Source organism: Phoxinus phoxinus, assembly GCF_949152265.1.
Source record: "Phoxinus phoxinus genome assembly, chromosome: 2".
Lineage (NCBI taxonomy): Eukaryota > Metazoa > Chordata > Actinopteri > Cypriniformes > Leuciscidae > Phoxinus > Phoxinus phoxinus.
In genome coordinates, this window is record NC_136877.1 from 49,396,226 (window position 1) to 49,424,099 (window position 27,874).

At 39.2% G+C, this 27,874-nt stretch overlaps 1 protein-coding gene across 2 annotated transcripts; it reads right to left on the minus strand.

Moving 5' to 3' along the window:
* Positions 1-1,158: 1,158 nt before the first annotated feature.
* On the minus strand, positions 1,159-25,983 carry klc2 (kinesin light chain 2). 2 transcript variants are annotated; one of them, XM_079605096.1, is made up of 14 exons: positions 25,552-25,983; positions 19,959-20,203; positions 16,511-16,814; positions 14,756-14,972; positions 12,455-12,644; positions 12,200-12,373; positions 10,927-11,026; positions 10,394-10,443; positions 9,514-9,581; positions 7,322-7,430; positions 6,644-6,793; positions 4,844-4,968; positions 4,677-4,734; positions 1,159-3,433 (listed from the first exon to the last, which is right to left on the minus strand). In XM_079605096.1, exons 2-14 carry the CDS (start codon positions 20,184-20,186, stop codon positions 3,350-3,352), a joined length of 1,857 nt encoding a protein of 618 aa, XP_079461222.1. In that variant the 5' UTR covers positions 20,187-20,203; positions 25,552-25,983; the 3' UTR covers positions 1,159-3,349. The 2 variants fall into 2 exon arrangements, with proteins under 2 accessions (XP_079461222.1, XP_079461221.1); XM_079605095.1 differs by having other exon boundaries at positions 12,200-12,644.
* Positions 25,984-27,874: the final 1,891 nt, after the last annotated feature.

Consider the following 27,874-nt stretch of genomic DNA (forward strand, 5'->3'; position numbering starts at 1 on the left):
TTAAAAACACACAAGTTTTTTTTGCCCTTAGACTTGCTGCTCCAATAGTGACTGTAACTGAGGGGTTTACACAACACAGTTTTCAACTAAAAACTTTTTATGAGTTTTGGCCGTTCATTTACACGGCAACGGTGTTTTGGGGGCCTGAAAACGCAAACTTTTGAAACCTAGCGTTATATTTCCCATGTAAACAAAAAAAACCCATTAATTTGTGAAAACGGTGACGTCATGTACATAGTTTTTCTTTAAAGTGTCATCGCCACCTACTGGCCTGGCAGCAGAATACAGTGTTTATAATGTTGTTTTCGCAGATCCGTGTGAACGGGGAACGTTTTGACAATGTTGTGGTCTGTATGCGAAAAACACAAAGGAAAAACGTTTCCGTTTTTAGTACATCGTTATTGTGTAAAAACGTACCCTCAACATATGAAAAGGAGAGTTCAAAGAAACCTTCAAGTCCCCCTGTAGTCAATCATTTTCATCCCTAAAACTCTTCTTTGATCACCAAAATGACATTTGAAATGTTTTTACTTCAATAAAATTTACTTCAAAATTCTTCATGCCTTAAAACAGCTTGAATGTAACTCGACACCCTTGCCTCATTTAGTATACGCGGTTCTATGAATATGCAAATGAGCCCCGCCTCCACTCACTCACTCACTCAGAGATCCACTGGTTGACGATCACACGTTGATCTGATTGGTTACAAGGTAGTTTGTGACGTCAGAAACACCAGCGATTTCAAACCGTGTTTTTGAGACCGTCTGTGGTTCACTGCAGAAAATACTCAGCAATGCTGTCGACTTATGAATCTACACATGATTTGACTTAAAGTATATTAAAAACAACACATAGACAACATTAAAAGCTGGATTTTTTTTATTTATTTTTTACCACAGGAGGACTTTGATCATTTGGCATAACCTTACCTCAATCTTGAAAAAAAGGGTAATATTTACTCCCTAAATTACTTTCTAAATATTTATAGAAAGATGCATGGATAAATGGACAGAAAGACAGAAAGAATACACAATGTATACTGTTATATATTTCTGATAGATAATACACACAATATTTAGAGTTATATCTGGACTGACGGATATGCTTTATCTGTCAAGCTCACATAATAAAAAAAGACACGCACAAACTCATTAATTTGGTTTGAAAAGCAGTTTATTCCGAAACCTTTTAATAAAACATACACGAGGTGTTGGCCCCTTCACGGGTGAAATGCATCTCTCTGAGGAAGGACGCTGAGCGGCACGGCTACAATCTACAGAGCAGGTCGACGCTTCTCTTCACAGCTGATCTGGGTGCCAAGGGTTTCTTCTACAACGCTACGATTCCTCAATAAGATAGGGGGCGCTGTTCCTAGATCAGTGCAGAACTTGAGTCACTGTGGCACAATCTAACCAGTGAGGCGTACATTACATGTGGTGAGAAGAAGGCATCACAAATCATCAGTAATCATGACAAACAGGACAGCCAAAGGTGGGTTCACATTCATATGTGGTGTAAACACAGCATTATTACACACTACACACTGTCTGTGAGAATAAACAAGTGCGTGCTTCTCTAGTCGTGAGTCAGAGAGTATTTTACAATCAATAGTGACATTCGTATCCAGCTCCAATTCCTTCATGCCAACATTCATTTATCACTTTTATTTTCTCTCTTCACTCGAGCACTTTCTAGAACCCTTATTTTTGTTCATCCTAACAAAACAATCGTTAAAATTAATCCATTGGTGAATTTTTGCAATACATTCTGTTCAAGTAAATCTCACAAATCTAATCAAGAACATGCCAGTGTCATATTTCACTCAAAAACCAGCATTTTCTTTATTTGAGAATTATATAGTATTAAGATTTATTTTATTTTTTTTAAGAAAAGAAGCATATTTAAGGACCATTAAGATGTTAAGCATTGTGACATTAAGCACATCTAATCTCACATTTAATCACCGCACAATGTGAATGAACTGCTATATTTCAATGAATTATTTATTCACTATGGAAGAATTTGTTGTACTGCCTTTAATTTATCCTGATTTATATATATATATATGAATTTGGGTGGGAATAATGTGACAATCCAAAGATGGTGGTCCTGTTTTGTTTATGCAAAATATAATTGAATATGATTTCAGGTGAAATATGAGTTGGACACTTATTCATGAGATTCACCCGTTTGTATGGCTGGATCCAAAAGCTAGTGTCGTCTGTGCATTCAGAGATCATCATCGCTCTGATAAACACAGATGAAGAAAAAAAATCACTCAAATAAACCCAATATTAAACACACATCTTAATCAATGATAAAAAAAAGGTAACAGTCACATAAAGGTTCAAACGTTTACACACACCAAAACATTTGTTCCTGTTAGGATTTTTAATAATTAATCAACATGAAAAGGACAAGATAAAACAAAGAAGAGGTGGAATTGTGTGTTTTAGACACAGCTATGATTCATATGTTGTTCTGGCGGCTAGAAAAACATGTAAAATGATAAACGCGTCACATTATAAGCGGGTGGAAAATGCCAGTTATATACGATTGGCCTTTTCCACCACATCAGACCCAAGAGAGACGGATAAAACAAACATGAGCGTTTGAATTATGAATCTAGATCTGCCTCAAACCCCCAATAATCTACTCGGTCTGGAAAGCAGAATCCTTCACTGTACCGTTCAACACGTTTTCCAGTCGCTCCAGGACACAAATTACAACTACAGTGTAAACGAAATCCTTGTGCGCTAATTTTTGCGAAACAAAACAAAACCTTAAATAATTTAAATCATTATATACATAAAACTCAGAAGGCAAAAGTGAGGTTGTACCAGTCGGTGCTCATCCGTCTCTAAACCTCTACGTTCATATTTTTCTGAAGTGCAATATAGCTTTTGCACCATTTCAACTTGGTGAGGTCGTTTTGTGAAAGGAGTTAGCATGTATGACCTTTGTTTTCTAAATGGCAATCCCAGCGAAAATAGATGCTTTGTACAGACGGCATTACTTCATCATTGTATGCTAAACTACGCAATTTTGATGCCATGCTATGACGTGATTTTACCACTGAATGTCTCGAGCAGATCGACTGCCTGTGGTCGAGTGGGGGATAGCGCGCTACGTTGCGTTTTATCGTTTGCGTTCGTTGAGTGTGGCTAATGGCAAAGCAGATGGACGTAGCCCAGGTTATGCAAGCGATGTGAAACTAAAAGACATTTTTGCTTTTAAGACCTTTTTCTTAGGAAAACGTTTTGAGTAAGGATCATTTAATATATTTTCAATTCAAGTAGGTAGCAAACAGCCTCTCCGTTTGGCCTTTTCCACTTCTATACGCCGTTCTCTAACTGATCAGAGAGCTGCGTCTGGTCAGGTCCACATTACTGGCGCTCAGTCCCCTGGATTCTGACAGGCCGCTGTTAGATTCCTGAAGACACACACACACACACACAATTGGTGTTATGTAACATCATACAGTGGAAAAACGCATACATTTTAAAGTGCAGTAAGGGATTTCTGAGAAACTCTGTTGAAAGTGGATTGGAACAAGCAGTACAACACTCTTGTAGCCAATCAGCAGTAGGGGGCGTGTCCACGCATAATGGTGAGGAGAGAGTGAGCCAATCAGCAGTAGGGGGCATGTCCACTCATGATGGGGGAGGAGAGAGAGAGCCAATCAGCAGTAGGGGGCGTGTCCACTCATGATGGGGGAGGAGAGTGAGTGAGCGAATCAGCAGTAGGGGGCGTGTCCACTCATGATGGGGAGGAGAGAGAGAGAGAGCCAATCAGCAGTAGGGGGTGTGTCCACTCATGATGGGGGGAGAGAGTGAGCCAATCAGCAGTAGGGGGTGTCCACTCATGATGGGGGAGGAGAGAGAGAGAGCCAATCAGCAACAGGGGGCGTGTCCACTCATAATGGGGTAGGAGAGAGTGAGCCAATCAGCAAAAGGGGGCGTGTCCACTCATAATTGGGGGGGGAGCCAATCAGCAGTAGGGGGCGTGTCCACTCATGATGGGGGAGGAGAGAGCCAATCAGCAAATAAAATAATTTATTTGCGAATAAATTGGTGAATAAAAAACAACTCTTGCTTGTATTTACTGAACGATCATTGTTTGTTCTTCCTTGTCGTTCGTTTCATCTACACTTATTTTTTTACAAAGCATTATTTTGCTTCGCTTCTGCAATGATAAAAGAGACATCTACTCTTGCAAGTTTGTGCATTAGGGGCGGAGCAATGAATGGAGGGGTGTGTGTTTGGGTTGATTTCCAATATCAGTGTTTCTCAGAAATCACTTACTGCACCTTTAAAGCTGAGTGAATATTCACTGCATACAGTTAAAATCTTAATACATGTTTTTTTTACCTTACTGTGAACAAATATGATATTTTAAGTAAAGTACAGAAGTAAAATGGGTTGTCGGTGGTGTTTCAAGTCCATCAAAATGTTTTTTACATATTTATATCACTGCATTAATACAAATTTGATCTGTATTATAAGACTCCCTTGCATTAAAGCATTAAATTATATATTTGATCAAAAATACATAAAAAAAAAACAGTACAGTCTTTACTGTAACTTTTGATCAATTCAATGCATCCTGGCTGAATAAAGTATACATTTCTTAAAAAATAAATAAATAAATGAGAGTATGCAGACATGAAAACACACCTGTGAGGTTTCTTCCACGCTCTTGTTGAGGAAATTTAAGGAGCTTGCCCTCTTCATCCTTTTGACAGAAACAAAAGCAGCAGTTACAGGCTGGCATCAGAGCAGTGTGTGTGTGTGTCGGGTGTTTATGAGAAGATCGTCCCGGATGTGTTGAGGTTTAGTCTCACCCGGGGTTGCGTGGCTCCTGTGGGCCGCTGCCCTGCAGTTTCTTCACCAGCATCTCACTGCTGCGGCGCAGGGCTTCCCGGATCTTCCCGAACGAGCCGCTCCTGCGCAGCGCGCCGTTGCCATCCTGTGCCGGGAAATATCATCAACTTCAAGCTTTTTTTTATTATATATATATATATATATATATATATATATATATATATATATATATATATATATATATATATATATGTGTGTGTTGGGTAGTAAATAACTTAATCTTTGGAATCTGAGTACTATAATACTTGTAATCAGACTACAGTTACTTTTTTATTGATTACATAATTACATGTTATTCTCACAATGGCAGTAAATTATTACTTCTTAATTTATTCTCCTAGCTAATTTTTAATCTTTTTAAATTTTCCTTTCTATAAAAGTCTATTGCTTATATCCGTTCAGAAGGTCTTCCAGGTTTGTGTAATTCCACACGGATTAGCTACTAGATCACTGGATTTACAGGAATCAGTCACTCTTAAGAAGTGTTTTCTCAACATTGCAGATCTAAAAAATACCTTAAAAAAACAAGTTAATACAGCATGAACTTGAAGTAGCCCCTGAGATTTAAACTTAAGTTTATAATTTATTATTATTGACTTAATTTTATTACTGACTTAAGTTCATTGTTCTCTGATGTCGGTTAATGGTCACATGACATGCACAATATATTATATACACAATGTATATACACAAATAATTCTATTTTTTTTATCATAATTGTTTTTATTTTACAATTTTATGATTTATTTAATTTCATTATAAGGTACACTATGTCACCTTTGGCCCTCTAGCGGTTAAAAAACAAAACTGCATGCATTTTGCAGAAGAACATTGTTTTGGTTGTGCTTCGGCTCTGTGTGACTGTGCGGATGAATATGATTATCCTACAGTTCATGAAAGATTCACTACTAGGCTTACGAGACATTAATACACACGGCACTTCCTTGAAAATAAATTCCAGCACAGCGCTACATCAACTATAAAGAAACGACTCTTCACAATAGATAATGCTTTACAGTGAACTCTGTTAGAGAGATATTTTTAGCAGTTTATCTGTTCAATAAAACACTTTACTCATAAAAACACCATCATCTCCACATCGCCTTTACAACATTTCAAATCCCTCAGTTCTCGCCCTCTCAGAAAAGCCAAGCTAATGTTGATTCTTGTTTTATTACGAGCTCTGTCTCGTTCTCTTTTCTCCAGCAGACTCTCCTCTGCTCGGCGTCTGTTTAAAACGGTGATTCTCCGGCTCCATGTCAACCCTTCTCGCTCGCTGTGAAACTAACCTCTGCCACTCACACCAGACACGCGTCAAAACAGCCGGAGCAACTTTTCTTTATTTACGGATATGATGAGACACGCACGGGCGAGTGACGTATGCAATTTCACGAGAAAACCATCCTGTCAAGGTCTAAAATATAGCAGTGCATAATGCGCCAGACAAAAACACGCTTTGGAAGAACGACTGATGGTGTATTGACAAAAAAAAAAAAAGTTACATAGTGCACCTTTAATAGCTTTTCAATATCAATAAACTTAATAGCTTTTCATTAATAACAACTATTATTAATAATTGAGCACCAATAATAATTGATAAAACTGAGCAGCCAATCAGAATGATTTCTGAAGGATCATGTGACACTGAAGACTGGAAGTAATGATGCTGAAAATTCAGCTTTGATCACAGGAATAAACTATGTATTACAATAGGAAATGTATATAAATACACGAACAAAGGGTCTACGAGCTCCACTGACCCCGGTCCACTCGGCTTCGTCCCCATCACAGTCTCCTCGGGGGCCTCCGGGGCCGCTCACTCCGTCCCGGGACTGACGTCTGTCCCCTCCAGCGCCACCGCCGTCCTTCAGCAGCTCCACCACTTTACTCTGGTTAATCGCATCGATGCCCTGCCGGACACACACAAGCGCGCTGTAGTAGACTTCACACCGTTGTTATGGTACGTCAGCGGGGTTATTATAGTTCACTGAAGCTAAAACTAAACAACACTTGTGTTGCTTGAAATAAAATGAACGTTAACTGCAATAACATAAAATATAACAATTATTTTCATTTCGTTTAACTACATACTAAAATAAAATGAATAAACTATATAGACAAAAAAAAACTTTATAATTTTTTTTTTAATTCAACATTACTATAATGGTAAAAAACGTGATAAAAAACCCAGAATTCAACATATTCAATAAGAAACTATAATATTATCTCAATGATACTAAAATAACACGGGTTGTCAGTCAATTGAAATGACATTAAGATTAATAAAGGAAAGTAAAAGAAACGAAGCAATGCAAGTCTAAAAGTTTAATCATTGAGGTCTTCTTAACAACTCCCTTCTCTTCCTGTATGAGTCATCTGCACAGGAAGTGGAGCATCAGGTAGGAAATGTGTGTGTGTGTGTGTGTGTGTGTGTGTACCTGCTTGCGGTTCTTGGTCGCACACTCCTCCAGCGTCTCAGCGGCCTCCAGCTTGCCCTGCCGGCGGTACAGAGCGCCCAGACTCTTCAGTGTGGTGTTCACAGTGGGGCTGCGCGAGAGAAACACCGGACACATCAACAGAAGAATCACTGCAAAACAGAAGCTGCGTCCCAAATCACGTACTTGTGCACTATTCTTTGCCGTTCTATAGTATGAATAGTGCGAGAAGTGCGTTCACACTGAACACTCATTCATGCACTCGACTGTCGCAGCTTTAAAGATACACTATGTAATTTTTTCGCCGCTAGGGGTTGCCAACCTCTTACAATAACAAAAGTGTAGGTTGATGACGCAAAATTTCCTGTGAAATGCTGGGACTTGCTGTCAAGCTGAAGGATCTAATAATGTTTATGGATGAGTGAATACATTGATGTTTTTATCATGACTGTGGGATGAAGCAGGGCACGAGTGCTAATAAGAGACAGATATCACACGCGAGTCCCGCGGATATAAAGGTATAAGGACATTAATTCTAGCGAAGTACCCGCAAGTGCTGAATAATACTCACACAGGACAGTTTATTAGACTGATTAAGCTTGTGAGGTAACGCAGCGCTGTCTCACTCGCTCTACACTATCACACTAAACTGCATGAGTGTTGAAAGTTATAATGTTATTCTATGTGTTAGTTTGTCTGTATAAGACTAGCAGTAATTTAGATCAACATTATAGCAGATCATATTCTAACATTTCTTCATGTTGAGCTATATAACATTGATTAGTTTTATGTACATTTGCTCTCCTGTCTAATAAAGTACGTCTCTGTCAAGTCGAAGCTTGTCGCGGACGTGGAGCTCTCGGCGTCTCGAAAACGCCACGCTGATATTGATTCTCGTGTTAGTTCTCCTTTTGTCTGCTTGCCATGGTCCATAATGTTTGAACGAAACAACAACGGCGTGCCGCTAAACGTTACGCACTGCGCAGTTGTCCACGTCTGTCGCCATGGTTACTATGGCAGTACTTGAGCGGAAACCAGGGATAACGTGGATATTGCGTCAGTGACAGGCGACACTGAACAGGTTTTCCGGGACGAGCCAATTAATTAAAATTGGAATTTCTCTGAAATTAAAAATCTTTGGGAACTTTTGGGATATTGTAAGTACACAACTGCAGGAAATATATCACACTGTGCAAGTGAGTTTTTGATATTTTAATACAAAATTCTTACATATTGTACCTTTAATTACGGCATTGTTTTTTACGACAGCTAAATCGGTCGGGCTCTAGTAAAAATACAGCATACATGAATTCCCCATAACAGATCTATACAGGTGGAGCTGGGCAAGAAGGAGGGTTTCTGAAAGCGCACTGTTAAGGTAAATGCTTCCCAAGTATTTGAAGGTTGAGCAGCGAGCTCATTGGCTACTGATACGGCAGGAACCAATCAGCTGCGCCCTATAGATAACGATGTGATTATGAACAGGTGAGCAAAGGAGGGAGAGCATTCTCACATTTAGCTCCAAAACTCTGGAATAGCCTTCCTGATACTGTTCGTTGCTCAGAGTCGCTCTCCCAGTTCAAAACTAGATTAAAGACGCATCTCTTTAACCAGGCATTCATATAAATGTTTTAATCTTACAGTTAAATCCGGCCTCTAGTTCATAACCGCCAGAGGAGAACTGGCCCCCGACTGAGCCTGGGTTCTCCCAAGGTTTTTTTTTTTTTTCTCCATTAGGTCACCTGATGGAGTTTTAGGTCACCATTAGGTCACCTGATGGAGTTTTTCGTTTCCTTGCCACTGTTGCCTTTGGCTTGCTCAGTTGGGGATATTCAATTTAATTAATCAATCAATATTACTATTGATTAGCATTACCAAACATGGACGTTTTATTATTATTTTAATTTATTACTGTGAAGCTGCTTTGATACAATCTGTATTGTGAAAAGCGCTATACAAATATTCTTGACTTGACTTGACTTGACTTAAAGGACCAGAACCATCTTTCATGACAGAACTTTGTATTAATGAAAATGGCATGTAAACGGGTGTGAAGAGGTCTGCTCGTGTCATGTAAACATCTTTCTGCGATTAAGTCTTGACTCTAATGATTGGAAATAATGCCATGTAAACGCAGCCATTGATTCCTCCACACTTTGATACCCATAATCCTCTGAGGGCACCTGCACACTCACCTGTCCACTTTGCAGGCTTTGTACCAGCTGCCGTACTCTCCGTAAGGACCCGAGTCCTTTCTCTTCCCCTGAAACGACCATCAGACAAACTGATTGCAAGGTTCTTTTTTTTATCTCTACAACTTTCTGGAACAAAATCATCTTAACTATAATGAATTGAGCGGATTAAAAATATGAAAATTGGTCAAAATAATGAATATATGAAGACCAGGCTGAATTGCTGTATAAAATAAATAAGATACATTTTGCTAATTGCTGGTTTAATGTTGTATAAAAGCAATGTTATATTGCTTAAATATATTTTTAATATAGATAAGTTTATTAATATGGGTAAGTGGATATAAGCATAATTATGAATAATACTTATTGATATTGAATTATGAATATACACTACGTTTCAAAAGTTTGGGGTCAGTAAGATTTTTTGCTCAACAACGCTGCATTTATTTAATCCAAAATAATATAGTGAAATATTATTACTATTAAAAATAACTGTTTTCTGTATATATTGTAATATTTTTTAAAATGTAATTTATTCCTGTGATCAAAGCTGTATTTTCAGCATCATTACTCCAGTCTTCAGTGTCACATGATCCTTCAGAAATCACTCTAATTTAATGATTTGCTGCTCAAGAAACATTTCTGATGCTGTGCTGATCCATATTTTTGTGGAAACTAATTTTTTCAGGATTCTTTGATGAATAGAAAAAAAAAACAAATTTACTGCCACTGTTGATCAATATTATTGCATCCTTGCTGAATAAAAGTAAGAATTTCTTTAAAAAAAAAATCCTTATTGAACCCAAACTTGTAAATGATAGTGTAAATATTTATAAATTTAAATAAATGTATACCAACATGTAAATTAATCCTGCAATACCTTGCTCTCCTCTCGCTCCTCTGCATGCATCCAGATTGGCTTGTTATCATCTAAGAGAAAAAAATTATATTCTCATTATAAGCAATATAGCAAAAACCGCCATTGTTTTGTGATTTATTCAAATATTGTTCAATGCTTTTGTGTGTTTCTAGCATTTTACTCGGCCCGGCATCAGATACTGAGTGGCCAGTCTGCTTTTATTGACTATAATTAGCTTGTTGAAGCTTTTAGGAACATCAAGTGGATGTTTGATCATAATCCTGTAAGCGTCTGATTGGCTTAAAGGCCTGCGATGTCACAACAGATGGCCTCCGTGAACAAGATCAGACAAAACCTCTGAAAGACCATCAAACTCCATCTCACTGAGATTTCATCCTGACAAAAACTGATCATGAAGATGCAAAAAAAAGTGTCTATTCTTACAAAAACACATTTACAGAAAATAAGAAGAATATATGCATGAATGACTGATTTCCATGCATGCATAATTAAAGCAGCATCTTCCTGAAGTGTGTGTTATGAGAAGTACGTACTGTTGACCGATCCGAACTCTTTCTCGTGCGCGCGGGTCAGGATCTCCTTGTAGAGCGTCTCGGCGTCTTTGAACTTGCCCTGCTTCAGGTAACACGTCGCCTGTGGAGGAAAGAGGATCACGGTCGATGAGCTTCGGACTCAATAATGCTCTCGGGTTCCCAGATCCACAGGCAAACGCTCACGTTTCGCATCAAAATTCGTTGACGTTGTCGATTGCGTCTGCATTTTCTCCACACAAAAGACGACACTGATCTTTATTGACCTTGAATATGCACTTCCTACCATACGAGCTCATGACATTAGCAATTTAAATAGGCAGTACAGATTCATTCTGCTTGCTCTCAACATATTCTTACTCGTTCATATGTTGTGCTAACAGAACTCTCTTAAGTAAGTAATCTACAGTATGTAACTTTAGTTGGCAATAATTCATCATGATTATCTTAATATGCTTTTTATCTGGCCTTTAAAAGCTCCACTGAAGTGCTTTGAAACGCGCAGCATTATTCAGTGTTGAGGTAATTTCCACTGAAACAGGAAGAGAGGGCGGGGCATATTGATAAGCTCCTCCCCTTTTTAAAAGTAGCCAATAGCGTTTAATTTATATCACAGCTCGGCCAGAGCTCGGTAAAGCCGCAGTTTCCTCCTAATCTCGAACCGTTTCTCCTCCATATCACTGTAAAGTACAGCATTCAGTGCAGAATTCAAAGGGTCTGCGCGACTCGATCACATGATCCGCTCTGTGTGTCGTGTCTCTGGACCGGAGCTGCGGCGGGTCACGTGACACTAGCATGAAACCAGACTTCATTCGCCCCAATGGAAAGCATATTTACACAGTCTGAATTGTTACTAATACCCCTTTATATAGTGCACTATGTGCCGTTCACCATGTAGAAAACAGTACATGTGTGAATGGGGGCGGAGCTTCAGGTTAGAGAATTTAGAGAGAATTTGATTGGACTGAAGTGCAGAGGGATGTCATCATCAGTGAGCGACTGTACGTTTTGAATGCTTAAATCTTCCAAACGTGAACTTTGTCATTGTTTTGGAGCACACTAGCTTATACATAACAGTAAGGCGAACATATTCATACTAAAAGCCCAAAACTTTTGATTTCATGGGGACTTTAAGATTGCAACAGTATACGTGTCAACTTATTGAGTTTCATTTCAATGAAACGGATTTAATTGCAACATCACAAGAATTAAATATCACACTCATTAAAAAAAAAAAGAACATTTCAACACATAATATTTCGCTGTCTGGCCTCACCAGGTTGTTTTTGGTCTTGGCCACGTTGGGGTCGTCGGCGCCCAGTTTGTTCTCGTAGATCTCGAGCGCCCTGCGGTAATAATACTCCACTTCCTCATACTTGCCCTGATTCTGACACAACAGGGCCAGGTTGTTGAGCTGCTTCGCCACGTCAGGGTGGAATTTACCCAGAACCTGCAAACACATGAACACATGAACATGACAACAGTGGCTGGACTGGAGCATCATCACGGCGGAGGTGAACGTGTCCTCCACCTTCTCCCGGATCTCCAGCGCTCTCTTGCACAGCGGCTCGGCCTCCTTGTGTTTCCCGCGCTTGCCGTACAGCACGGCCAGGTTGTTGAGCGTGGCGGCGACGGCCGGGTGATCTTTGCCCAGAGTCTTCTCTCTGATGGCCAGCGCGTCGTTCAGCAGGTGAGCCGCCTCTTTATACTTGTTCTGATCCCTGGAACAACACACGGGAACTCATGTGAGGACGGAGAGGTTTACTAGCGACATGACTTCTGGAGGGCGGAAATTGTGGATGTTTAATTAGAGCTTCTCCGATGGCGTGTCAGGCCTTGTCCACACTTGAAAACGCATCTTTTGCTTTACGGTTTGGTCTCTTTTTTATTAATTAAAACGCTCCCCAAAGTGAATAAATTTGAAAGTTTTCACGTTGTAGTGTGGACTGTGATATATGACCCTGGTCCACAAAACCAGTCACATGGGTACGTTTTTTTAAAAATTGAGATTTATACATTACGAATAAGATGAATAAATAAGCTTTCCATTGATGTGTGGTTTGTTAGGATAGGACAATATTTGGTCGAGATACGACTATTAGAAAATCTGGAATCTGAGGGTGCAAAAAAATCGAAACATTGAGAAAATCTCCTTTAAAGTTGTGCATTTATGTTCACGATTGTGCAGCATCCACTCACAAAAATACATGTTTTATAGATTTACGGTAGGAAATATCTTCATGGAACATGATCTTTACTTAATATCCTCATGATTTTTGGCATAAAAGAAAAATCTATAATTTAGACTATAATTTATATATATATATATATATTATTATGTGCAATTAAAATGCTTATATACAACCCAGTTTTTATTGTATTGTTGATTATTAAATAAATATGATTACTTGATTATTACATTTTATTGATTTTGTCCAGTTTCGGTTTTTGGCTGAATGAAAACATTGGCGTTTCATCGGTGCATCAGAAATATTTTCAAAATTGACCAGTGGCCGGTTGCATCAACTGATTAGACTAGTCTTAATCATCTCATTTATTTCTGTAAGGCTGGTCATAACGTTTTTATGTCAGTAACAAAGTAGATATTTTAATCCAAAAAGTAAGACTGATTACTCTTCCACTAACTGCTAGCTGGTCAGAGTAGTTCTTAAAGGGACAGTTCACCCCCAAAAAATTCAAATTCTGTCATCATTTACTCACACTCACCCTGTACGGGTTTCTGTCTTCTGTTGAACACAAAAGACGATATTTTGAGGAATACGGGAAACCAGACAGTTGTCGGCCACCATTGACTTTCATAGTATGAAGAAAAAAAAAATACTACTGAAGTAAACGATAGAATTTTTATTTTTGGGTGACCTATCCCTTTAAAGCCCTATTCGCCCTATGGTGACCTCTAGTCATTTGTAATAATTGCGGAGGTTGTCTGTGATCTTCGGCCATGCGAATCGGCCATGTCTGTAAAAATTCCCCCGCAAACGTCCTACACGAGGCCCTGTGATAACATTAGTCCCGTGCGAGTCGGCATCTCTGTGATTTGGCGGGGTCGTATATCATTTTTTCAAGGTTTTTGTTTCCTGTGCGCTTTTTTTATCCATCTTTCACGAAGATTGGAGTGTTTTGATGGTATTTTGGGTGCTGGGTCGTATCATTATACCTACACCACAACTATACAATTTGCAGAAAGATAAGGCTGAAAATAATCAGAAGAGCAAAAAAAAAAAGAATGATTAGATGGAGATGATATGTCATACAGCTAGACCGATAACGACTAGATATTTCCAAGCAATAGCCAATTGCCATTAGCCTGGCTCCGCCCTCATACGTACTTCCGCTCAATTTTCATTTTCCTTCAGCACTACGTCTGGGATTGCGGTGTATTCTTGGGTTTTCTCCGGTCAATTTTTTACCGGTCCAATCAGCGAACAGAGGGAGTGGCTGAGAACGATTACGTTGTAGTTGAGCTCGTGCGCTAGTTTGAGTCGTCATACGTCACGACCAAACGTTAGCGATTGGTTACGGCAGATCCAGAGTGACTCTGGGCAGATCCAATAGTTTTAAACTTCAACTGAGGACCGCCTTCGAGGAAGTTAACGCTTGTCAATGGAGAGGCCAGACTCTCTGTACAAATGAAATGTATGAGAAAGTCTGGTAGGACCAGGCTATCCTGACATCACATCCGGGAGATAAGTCAGTAAATTAGAGTAAAATCAAATCACAGGAGATGCCCAGATAACACAAATCCAGTGCGAATAGGGTTTGTGGGTGAACTATTCCCGTCCCCGACCGTCCCCGTATTAAGGCATCTGACCTGTACACCAGGGCGAGGATGTTGAGCATGGTGGCCACATCGGGGTGGTCGTGTCCCGAGGTTTTCTCCAGGTCCTCCAGCGCCTGTTTGCAGAGCGGCACGGCCACCTCGTAGCGGCCCTGAGAGGCGTACTGGATCACCAGGTTGTGGAGGGTTCGGAGGCGGGCCGGGATCTCGTAGCCTCCCTGCTGTGCCGCCGCTTCACCACTGGGCTGAGCTGGAGAGAGAGAGACGGCGGGACAACGAGAGTTACTGTGCGTTCACACACCGCCGCCCTGCATTATTTATGCTTTTATTTCACCAAATCAAAATGAAAATAAATGACTTCCTGCACAGTAACACCATTCGAAATGCGAAAAACGCAGAAAATCGAACCCGATCCCAAAAATTATGACGGATGAAAGTTTCGGAGGCAGTGTGTGTAAGCGTGATTGACATAACGCGAGGTCGTATTTTTTTTTTAACGTACAAAGATTTTGGTGTGCAAGGGCCTTAACGGTGCGTGTCCACTGGCGCGGAGCGAGCGTTTTCAATGCATTCCTATGGAAGTCGAGCTTCGCGCTCGCGCAGTGCATTCTGGGATTGACCGCGGACCGGAGAAAGTGTTGAGAGGTCAAAAGGTTGGGCAGTTTATGCAAATATCAAGCGAAAAACGCGGTCGGCAGCCAATTGCTGTGAGGCTCAGGATGTGACGTCTGTCTTGAGAGTTTAAAAATATGCACATTTTGCCCGAGTTTATATTGGATTTAGTGTGCAAATCATTTTGTTTACAAATTAGACGCTTTGCAGTTGTTATGTTAAATATTACATTTTGGATGTGTTCATTGTGATTATACTGGCTGGGTTTATAAAAGCAGGGCTGTAAACGATTATTCGCATCCAAAATAAAAGTTTGTGTTTACATAATATATGTGTGTGTGTATTGTGTATAATTATTTTGTATATATAAATACACACACATGCATGTATATATTTAAGAAAAATGTGTTATTTATATTTAAAATAGTTCTATTCATATATCATATAAATCATATAACAATATATATGCAGTATATAAATGCAAATATTTCTCAAATATATACATGCATGTGTGTGTATTTATATATACAAAATCATTATACACAGTAAACACAAACTCTTATTTTGGATGCGATTAATCGTTTACAGCCCTATATAAAAGTTTGTAAAATAACAGGATATCTTTGCTTGGGGCATTTAGAAGCAAAGCTTGTCTATTTACAAATGTAATCGCGTGTATCTCTGATGATTATACTGTGTGTGTGTGTTGAAAACAAACACTGATTAAACACACTCGCAACAGACACACCCCAAAGCAGTTATAGCGTAGTGCACACACACACACACACACACACACACACACACACACACACACACACACACACACACACACACACACACACACACACACACACACACACACACACACACACACACACACACACACACACACACACACACACACACACACACACACACACACACACACACACACACACACACACACACACACACACACACACACACACACACACACACACACACACACACACACACACACACACACACACACACACACACACACACACACACACACACACACACACACACACACACACACACACACACACACACACACACACACACACACACACACACACACACACACACACACACACACACACACACACACACACACACACACACACACACACACACAGCACCGCTCTCCCTCACCTGGTCCCTGGTCGTCGTCGTTGGGAAAGAGATCGTCCAGGTTGTCCTTCTCCTTCTCTCCGGGCTTCTCCTCCGAGGGCGAGGTGTCCTCGTCCAGTTTGCGGATCTGGTTCATGAACTCCAGGTGTTTCTTCTCCTCCTCCAGCTGTGCGACGCTCTGCTCGCTCTTCTGCAGCTTGTGTTGAGTGCTGGCCAGCTCGTCCCGAAGCCACTGGTTCTCCTGGCAGAGCCGGCGCACCTGAGCGCGCAGCTTCTGCTTCTCCGACTCCACGGCGCTCAGGTGACCCGACAGAGCGATGATCACCTGACCACACACACGTTCACACACACTTAGTTTCTTCTAGACACAAACTGTATTTTCCTGTTAGCTCTGTAAAGCTGCGCTACAACAATCTGTAGTGTAAAAAAGTGCTTTATAAATAAAGACTTGACTTTCTGCTTTAGGTTTAAAGGGAGATATGACAAACTTCATTACTACTCTTGTCAATTATTTTAGACAATGGAAAAAGTCAGTAAGAATGAGTTGAAAATTGCATATATATATATGCATATATATAACAAAAACAACTTAAAAAAAGTTTAATTATATATGTGGGGAAAGTGCTAAAAAAAACACTTTAAAAATACATATTAAATAATAAACATGAAAAGTACACATTTAAAAGAACCAAAAATACAATTATAACTAAATAAAATGAAAACTTTATGAAAATACTTTTGTATGCAATTAATTTTTTCTAAAAACATTTATAATGTTATATATATATATATATATATATATATATATATACACACACACACACATATATGCATTCTTGTAAATTATTTTAAAAAAGGGAAAAAGTCAGTAAGAATGAGTTGAAAATGGCATATTATATTTTAAAAAATCACTTTCCCCACATATATAAATTAAACTTTTTTTCAGATTTTAAGCTGTTTTTGTTTATATATATATATAAACAAAAAAAAAGCTTAAAATATGAAAAAAAGTTTAATTTATATATGTGGGGAAAGTGATTTTTTTTAAATTACTTTAAAATACATATTAAATAATAAACATGAAAAGTACACATTTCAAACAAACAAAAATACCATTATAACTGTAAATAAAATGCAACATTTATGAGAATAAAATTATGCAATTGATTTTTTCTAAAAACATTCATTTTAAATGTATCTGTGTGTGTGTATATATATACACATGTTTGTTTTGTGGTGGGCAGAAAACCCCGTCCTTCATCTTTACACTTGAGTCTCGAATGCAATGGTTTCTGTAATTAATTTCCAGACCCTTTTTCATGGTTTCCAAATTGTATATTTTCTGCAGTAAATTCTCTGCTGCTTTCCACTTATTAACGTAATAGCATAATAACTAAACGGGTTCAAATTACCCATACAAAGAGTTTGGATATTTGAATCTTTCCTCATTTTCAAAAAACATTTATTTAAAAGTTTATACAGTTTTTACAGTCTTGAATGCAATGATTTGTGTAATGAATTTCCAGACCCTTTTTCTTCTATTCCAAATTGTACATCGACTCACAAAAGTGCTAGCATAACTGACCATAACTGACCATAACTGACTGTAATTAGGGGTGTGCGATATTACGATTTTTGATCGTGGACGATTAAAATGTCTCCACGATCTGCTTTTGAAGAAATATCATAGGATCGTGCATTTTATCAGTTTGCAGTTCTGGCGCCTCCGTCTCAACATACTGTACAGCGCGACGTATATCCACATGAAATGCAGAGGAACGGGACACTGTAGTTCATAAAAAGTAATAATTTGCATGTGCTTCAAAGCCTTGCCGGTTAAACATGTCATTCGCTGCTGATGCGCTGTTCTAACGGGCGCTTTTCTGAGCGCAATAGACCCGAAGCGCACATGCACTAAAAGCCTGTCTAACAGCGCCTGATTACTGGGCTTAGTTATCTTTCGAGTCTTATTGCGCTAATACTGTCAAATACACACAAGGTTTACATAAACAAAGTTGGTTATGTCTACAGTGAAAGAACAATAGAAAAAATTAAGAAAAAATTTGCTTGTCAAATGCGTGTAGACTCGTTGCGCGCAGATCTTAAAGTGACAGTAGCCCTAATAGTAAACATGCTGCCGCTTGTCCTTAAAGGGACAGTTACCCAAAAATACAAATTCTGTCATTATTTACTCACTCTCCAATGTTGTTCCAAACCTGTATTAATTTCTTTCTTGTGCTGAACACAAAAGAAGATATTTTGAGGAGTGTGGCTAACCGGGCGGTTGCTGGTCCCCATTGACTACCATAGTGGGAAAAAACTATTATGGAAGTCACTGGGGTACATCAACTGTTTGGTTACCCACATTCCTCCAAATAACTTTTATTTTCAACAGAAGAGGGAGACTTATTCGGGTTTAAAACGGCTTGAGAGAATTAAAATTTTTGGGAGAACTATCCCTTAATAAAACAACAAAATACAAAGAGCATCTCACTCACTCTTGACTGAGAACTTTAATAGTAGCTTTAATAAGAATCAATGTAAAATTTATACAGTGAAGTCTATGTTGTGTTTTATTTTCATATTTGTTCATTTAATTACTTTCTTCAATGCTGTTAAATACACCTGTAGCTGAAAAAATAAAGCACTGTTTATTTAATTTGTATATTAAGTTGTGTATGTGTATCTGTGTTCTTAATTTTTAATAACAAAGACAATGTTATTGACCTAAATGTCTGCCATTCTTTTTTATTTTATATTTTGTTACCTAAGGCTTTGTTTTTAAAATAGGGACATTTGTTTGGCTGTGATGCTCAGTCACTTGCAAAATAGTAAAACCAACATGAAAAGGAATCGTGATAAAATCGTGAATTTCCGGAAAAAAATCGTGATATGATATTTTTGCCATATCGCCCACCCCTAGCTGTAATGACATACACACACACAGTTGAGTATAACGCAGTGTTGTGAGGTACCTGCGCCTCCCCCAGCCCCAGCTCGATGTCCTGCAGGCTCACACACACACACACACACACACACACACACACACACACACACACACACACACACACACACACACACACACACACACACACAGTGTTGTGAGGTACCTGCGCCTCCCCCAGCCCCAGCTCGATGTCCTGCAGGCTCACACACACACACACACACAGTGTTGTGAGGTACCTGCGCCTCCCCCAGCCCCAGCTCGATGTCCTGCAGGCTCACACACACACACACACACACACACACACACACACACACACACACACACACACACACACACACACACACACACACACACACACACACACACACACACACACACACACACACACACACACACACACACACACACACACAGTGTTGTGAGGTACCTGCGCCTCCCCCAGCCCCAGCTCGATGTCCTGCAGGCTCACACACACACACACACACACACACACACACACACACACACAGTGTTGTGGGGTACCTGCGCCTCCCCCAGCCCCAGCTCGATGTCCTGCAGGCTCTTGCGGAGCAGGCTGGACTTCTCCTGCGCTCCGGGCGGCTGGGAACAGTCCAGGATAGAGTTGAGGAGTTGAGCGTGTTCCCCGCGCAGCGTCTCCAAGCCCTGCATCACCGCTTTAGTGTTCAGCACGATCTCGTCCTGCGTGAGCCGCTCCAGAGCCTCATCTCGAGGGTACACCATGGTGGACATCACCCGCGGGACGCTCGCTGACCAGAGGGACAGAAGACAGGAGTGCGGGTTATAAGCAGTGTTGGGGACAGAGTTACTTTTAAAGTAATGCATTACTATATTGCGCTACATTACTTTTGCGTTACTTTTTCTCACCCTGGCTGGGCTTGCTTGTTTTTTAATAACAACAAAAAAAAACCATATTTTTGGTATATGTGACCGTGGATCACAAAGCCAGTCTCGAGTCGCACGGGTATTTCTGTGGCGATAGCCAACTATACATTGTATGGGTCAAAACTATAGATTTTACTTTTATGCCAAAAATCATGAGGATATTAAGTAAAGATCATGTTCCATGAAGATATTTTGTAATTTCCTACCGTAAATATATGAAACATGTATTTTTGTGAGTGAATGCTGCACAATCGTGAACATAAATGCACAACTTTAAAGGAGATTTTCTCAATGTTTCGATTTTTTGCACCCTCAGATTCCAGATTTTCAATAGTTGTATCTCGACCAAATATTGTCCTATCCTAACAAACCACACATCAATGGAAAGCTTATGTATTCAGCTTTCATATGATGTATAAATCTAAAGCCCCTTTCACACAGAGATTCCGGAAAATACACGGATAAAGTGACCCGGGATTTGACCCGGGTTCGTTTGAAAATGGTTCATTCACACTGCCAGTGATTTGCCGGAATCAGAGAGCGCGTTCACACACAACCCGGGTATGTCCCGGATAGACGCGTGACGTTATGATGTGACGTATAAGGTGGCGAACGATCTCAGCTTCGGCGCGGATTGCAAGGAGCTCTCGGGTCTCTGCTTCAGTCCAGTTTGCAGACATCTTTTCGTTCTTTCTTGTATCGATGACGAACACAAACTTTCTTCTAACAGAGTAACAGAGTCGCACGATAACTAGGCTACCACATTGCGAAGGCTCGTGCATCATCACTACGACACACCCCTTACGGCATTTGTCCTGGCTTTTCCTGGCTTTTGTTCACACAGCGCGCGTTCCGGGTCTGAACACGGCAATGTTACTAGGTCCCCAACCCCGCATCGATCCCGGCATTAAACCCGGGTCGTGTTTGCGTTCACACAGAAGGCGTTCCGGCAATTTGCCGGCAATTTGCCGGGTTCAAAGTGCTGTGTGAATGGGGCTTAAGTTTCGAATAATTGACCCATGTGGCTGTTTTGGTGGTCCAGGGTCACATATGTTAAGGCCCTTTCACACTAAAAGTGAAGTGAATGAGCCTCAGGCTGATGGAAATGCATATTTACTCCTGTACAGCAGAGGGCGCCGCTCACAGCCGAGCTGCCATTCTGGATTAAACAACAACAGGACACAGGAGAAGAAGTTCAACACTGTTATTTCTAAATCTAATCTAAAGTAATGTTTGCTTAGTATGGTTGAATTAGATCATTGAAGGTCAGCAGCAAAAACATTGGTCAATAAACTGAGATTAAATGCATAAAGTATATTTGTGTAGTTTAAGATAGTTAATTATAAATGTTCTGCGTAACATTCTGAGATTGCATTTGACTGTTTTTATTCATTTTGAGGAATACTGAATGTTTTCGTGCACGTGAGATTAGTAAATGCATGTTCACATTTAGTCTAGAACTAAAATAACCATCATGTTCCCACACACACACACACACTTTATTTCTGAGCTGTCAATCAATGTGAAAAAGTAACTATTTGAAAAAGTAACTTGGATATTTTGTTGTAAATTGAAAGAGTAATGCGGTACTTCACTAGTAACTTGGAAAAACTAATCCGATTACATAACTCAAGTTACTTGTAATGATTTTCCCCCAACACGAATCATACAATCGAACATAACACAGGCTCGCTTAGGCCCTGAACATCAGGATCATCTCAGCATTACTGCAGCTCACACCCAAAAACAGCCAATCTGGCAACACAAGTGCACAAGTACAAGAGTCCTGCGGGCCAAACATCTGCTAACAGCAGCGGTGCCAGTACACACAGTCATCCGCAGTGTTGGGGAAAGTTACTTTTAAAAGTAATGCATTACAATATTGCGTTACTCCCTTAAAAAGTAACTAATTGCATTACTTAGTTACTTTTTTAGAAAAGTAATGCGTTACGTTAGCGTTACTTTTTTCCCTCACATGGGCTGGGCTTGTTTTTTTTAACACAAGTTCTATTTTTGGGCAAATGTAGAGACCCTTTCACACCAAAAGTGAAATAATAACCCTCAGACTGAAGGACATGTGTACAGTAGAGGAAAGCACACAAGCAAACCTTTATATCTATCTATTGTCATTTCTGCTTATTTAACTGAATCATCGAAGGTCAGAAGCAAGTACAGTGGTCAATAAAGTGAGATTAAAAGCATAAAAATGTATGTTTTATTTAACATATTAAAGGGTTAGTTCACCCAAAAATGAAAATAATGTCATTAATGACTCACCCTCATGTCGTTCTAAGCCCGTAAGACCTCCGTTCATCTTCGGAACACAGTTTAAGATATTTTAGATTTAGTCCGAGAGCTTTCTGTCTCTCCATTGAAGCTGTATATACAGCACTACTGGCCATGTCCAGAAAGGTAATAAAAACATCATCAAAGTAGTCCATGTGACATCAGTGGGTTAGTTAGAAGTTTTTGAAGCATCGAAAATACTTTTTGGTCCAAAAATAACACAAAATAAGACTTTATTCAGCATTGTATTCTCTCCCGGGTCTGTTGTGAATCTGCGTTCAGGACTCCTCAGTGACGCTGCTGACGTAAGACGCTGATGACGAGTTATCTGGTGCGCCCGAGCTTCGTTTACAGTCTGAGGGAGACGCACGCTATATTCAAGCTATTCTACATTGTTTGTGTGGATATCATTTTTTTAATGGTGCGTAAATGTGCATGTCGCGGATGAGACACTTTTACAGCGTGCGTTTCCCTCAGTCTATAAATGAAGCTCGGGCGCACCAGATAACACGTCATCAGCGTCTTACGCCAGTAGCGTCACTGTGAAGGATTGACAACAGACCCGGGAGAGAATACAATGCTGAATAAAGTCTTATTTTGTGTTATTTTTGGACCAAAAAGTATTTTCGATGCTTCAAAAACTTCTAACTAACACACTGATGTCACATGGACTACTTTGATGATGTTTATATTAACTTTATGGACATGGACAGTATACTGTATATACAGTTTCAATGGAGGGACAGAAAGCTCTCGGACTAAATCTAAAATATCTTAAACTGTGTTCCGAAGATGAGCGGAGGTCTTACGGGCTTAGAACGACATGAGGGTGAGTCAATGACATTATTTTCATTTTTGGGTGAACTAACCCTTTAAGTTATTTGTAGGTTTGCATAGTATTCTGATCCTGCATTTCATTGATTTTATTCATTTGGAGGAATATTGAATATTTTGTTGTGCAAGTGAGATGAGTAAATGCTCACATTTAGTCTAGAACTCACACGCACGCACACACACACACACACACACACACACACACACACACACACACACACACACACACACACACACACACACACACACACACACACACACACTTTGATTTGTCTCAACATGAGCACAGGAGAGCTGTCAGTCAATAAATGGGAAAACTTAATAACGTTACTTATTTGAAAAAGTAACTCAGATATTTTGTTGTACATTTTTTAAGTAATGCGTTACTTTACTAGTTACTTGAAAAAGTAATCTGATTACGTAACTCAAGTTACTTGTGATGCATTTTCCCCAACACTGGTCATCATCGAGTCACATCTGACCAACGGGAACCTGAGGATCAGGGTTTAATGAAGGAAATCAGTCATTGTTCTACAGTCGATTACTTATAGCTCATTTAAACTAGTATACAACCGAAACAGATCCGGGAAATAAAAATGGTAATTCGTGAAGAGGTGTGAAGATAATATCATATCATTTAAAACTTTTAGAGATGATTCCCAACTCAAAGAATTGATTATTTTTGGTAGTTACTGTAACATGAACTACAAGTTCATCATTACATTCAGTCGTTGACATTTTGAAACAAATCAAATTCATGTGTACTTTAGATATGTATTATGAGTCCCCCCTTCCATTTAATGTATTATGAGTTGTTTGTAATAAATAAAGACATTAAAAATGGTACATCAAATGCAATTTAAATTAATTATCCTATTTATGCATTATTATGTTAGAAATTATACTCTCTCCATATATATATTTTTAAAAAAAAGGAGAGAGAGAGAGAGAGAGAGAGAGAGAGAGAGAGAGAGAGAATTATTTATGGCAACCTGGGCAACTTACGACTTGTGTGTATATATACACACACACTCGTAAGTATGTAGAGAGTTTGTATCCATCCAAATTTATAAGAATTAATTTTAATAACATTTTATGTTAATGCTATTAAACTAGTCATATTTACATTTTCATTTTATTATGATATATTATTAAAATATCATAGTTTGAATAATATACAAATGTATGCGAATTTTATACATATATATCCCATCAATAAAGTTCCCGTAATAGGAATCGCAGTAATAAGTCTTTTATTACGACATTTAAAACAAAAGCCCATCGATCGTGTGTGTTGGTCGAGCTGCAGTTCCTCCGGCGTCCAGCAGAGGCGCGCTTCGCCATCAACACGCCTACAGACTGCAATGCAGCAACACCGAGGAGAGTCCCACAGCAACACACAGCTTCAAAACACACGTGAGCAGATCACAAACTGCGAACTCATCCCCACGAGCTTTCATAATGACTGACAGCTGCCTGGAATAATCAGGAGAAACCTGGAAAAATCCATCAAGGTAACCGCAGGACAACAACACATCCCTGGCCGCGTGCACACACACACACACACTCTTCAGACATTACAACATCTTCAGATCAGATCTCATTCTGCACAGCGAGCACTAACAGGCCCTGCTCACACAAACCAGTCAATGTCAAACACACACACACACACACACACACACACACACACACACACACACACTCATGTTCATCATGCAGACTGCCTCCTCCATCTTGTGCTCTCATATAAACAGGGTTCAGAATGAATAATGCATATTTAGATTCATAACCCCAGAAATATTCATTGCATCATCACTGTCTGGATGATGAGGACAAAGTCAGCAAATGCATCATGCATCCTCTGCCAGGGCATTGTCTAAACACATTATTATTCAATATTTATTTATAGACACAAACAGGTTTTGCACCATTCTCATGTTCATGTTAAACATGGGCTATTGTTTTTAGCAGATCAGGCTAATCTTTCCCCCATTCAAAACTGAAAGCAGTTTATCATCCTATTGTATGATCATTGCAATAATATCCCATCAATAACTAAAGCACAGATCATTTGTTTATGTAAGAAACATACCTTTTAAAATGCGCTTTTTTGGGGGTTGTTTATGAATCGAGCAGAATTCGGGCGTGACTCTTAATGAGAAGTTATGGATTCAGATCTCCAGACTCGCTCCAATAATGCAATGATGTGAGCCTTGAAGCAGAAGAATGATATGAATTATGTGAATCCTCCTGCGAAGATGCGCTTTTTGTCTGTGACGCGCTCAGCAGAACACGCGCCCGTGCGCGCGCTGACCCGCTTTCTCCTCGTCCATCCTTCCCGTGTCTTTCAGCTCGACAGTCGCGGGATCTTTGTGTTGGACTGAGAGAGGATGACCACAGCACACTGAAAATGGCTGATGTGTGTGTTTGTGCTCCCAGAATCCAAAGCCCCGATGCGCGCTGACATCATCACACCCGCCCTCCCTAAACCGGGCGTGGACGCGCTCTGTGTGCGCGCGCGCGCGAAGGCCCAATGGATCAATATTCATAATAGGCCAATGTTTCTTCCGGTGACACTTTACAAAAATGTTCATTAGTTTATGTATTACTTAGCTATACATTTGTTATTAATCCGTGTTAATGTTAGTTCATAGAAATGCAGCTGTTCATTGTTCGTTAGTTAGAGCATTAACTAAAGTTAACAAATACAACCTTTGATTTTAATAATGCATTAGTAAATGTTGAAATTAATATTAACTAAGAATAAGATTAATAAATGCTGAAGTAGTATTGTTGACTCTTACCATATCGTTTTTCTTCTATAATTATGCATCTAAAATATATAGCATTTTTTAAACAAAGATACAAAATTATCATATTCATATAGATTTCAAGCACAATAGGCCTACATATTTTGAGAAAACAGCCTTTAAAAATGAGTTTGTACCTCCACTTCAGTACCACTTATGCCAAATGTGACTTTTTTTATCTATATCCTGAAGGTTTTTACTGAGGGTTTTGTTTCTATGATCCATAAACATGGTAATGTTTGTAAGCGGGGTTGATCTATATTGTGCATTAGTAGTAAATATCTGTAGCAAAACCATTGTTTTTCAGGCACTGGTCAATATCAACTCAAAAGTACACTTTTAAGTGTTTATTTGATATATTTGTGTCTATACAAATACAACATATTTGGAGAAAACAGCCTTTACAAATTATTTTTTTCCTCCACTCCATTATCATCGACATACACCAAATTGTATTAATATCTATATTCTGAAGGTTTTTACTGAGGGTTTAGTTCATATATTATTGGACTGATTTATGTTATTTCTATAAATATGGTGTATTTTCTGATTTATGGAGTGACAGAAACAGATATACAAAATTATCTCTGTAAAAACCTTTGATTCTAATGTCAACAAAATTAAACAAGAACTTGGTTTTATCCAATGTTCACATTTCTTTTATGGAAATGAATGCAAATTAGTGCATTTCTAAGTAGCCTAGATAGTGGTTCATGCTTATTTAAACATTTCAGAAAACTTAACACAAGACGATTGTCTTAATGTGCTGTGCTAAATCTATCTGTGAAACATTTGACTCGATTCTGTGTTAAACGTACCAAGTTTTTACTCCATCATAAGGGGGAGCGAAAAAAAATATTTACACTGCATTAATTTTGTCGTATACCAAAAAACTTCACAATCTACACAAGGGAATATACAAATCATGTGTGTTTATTAAATAAAAAAAAAAGAATACAAGTAACACTTTCACTGTCCATACCACATCTATTGATTGACAAACTCAATTATGAAAAAGCAGTACTACAAAACATGTCAAATAAAAAAATAACACAATAAAGGAACATGAGTTCATATTACAAGCACTTTGGATATGTACAAGCATTTTTGTCTAAAGGCAAAAAGGCGAAGAGCTAAAAGAGAATAACGCATGTGCAAAAATACTCATCTCATCCACAAGCTCGGCGTCACCGGCGAGTTTTTTACTTTACACAGAAAGCCGAATCTGCAATCTAGAGCTTGTGTAACTCAGGCGTATCACCTCTCCATAGATTACACTGACCAATGAAGTCATTCTGATTGGCTGTTGGGATAATTAGTCGACCAATCAGAACGCTGGAATTCACTTAATGTATTCTGTAGAAATTTCACGTGACAAATCAACACGGGTACACACACACACACACACACACAGAGAGAGAGAGAGAGGTACGAGGACAGGCAAAGATCGGACTCCACACAACACACACACACACACACACACACACACACACACACACACAGTCCATGTCTCATTGACCAACATTAGAAGCTCTTCTTTAATCTTGAAACGAATCAGAAATGCAGTACTTGACCATCCTCGCTCCAGAAATACTGAACATCATT

What these genes read in the sequence shown, in the direction of transcription:
- klc2 (XM_079605095.1), bottom strand. Translation starts at nt 20,186, where the DNA reads ATGTCCACCATGGTGTACCCTCGAGATGAGGCTCTGGAGCGGCTCACG. An exon ending in CGACGACGACCAGGGACCAG is followed by an intron (nt 14,973 to 16,510) that starts GTGAGGGAGAGC and finishes CTCTCTCTCCAG; the next exon opens with CTCAGCCCAGTGGTGAAGCG. An exon ending in CAGGAGCCACGCAACCCCGG is followed by an intron (nt 4,735 to 4,843) that starts GTGAGACTAAAC and finishes TTCTGTCAAAAG; the next exon opens with GATGAAGAGGGCAAGCTCCT.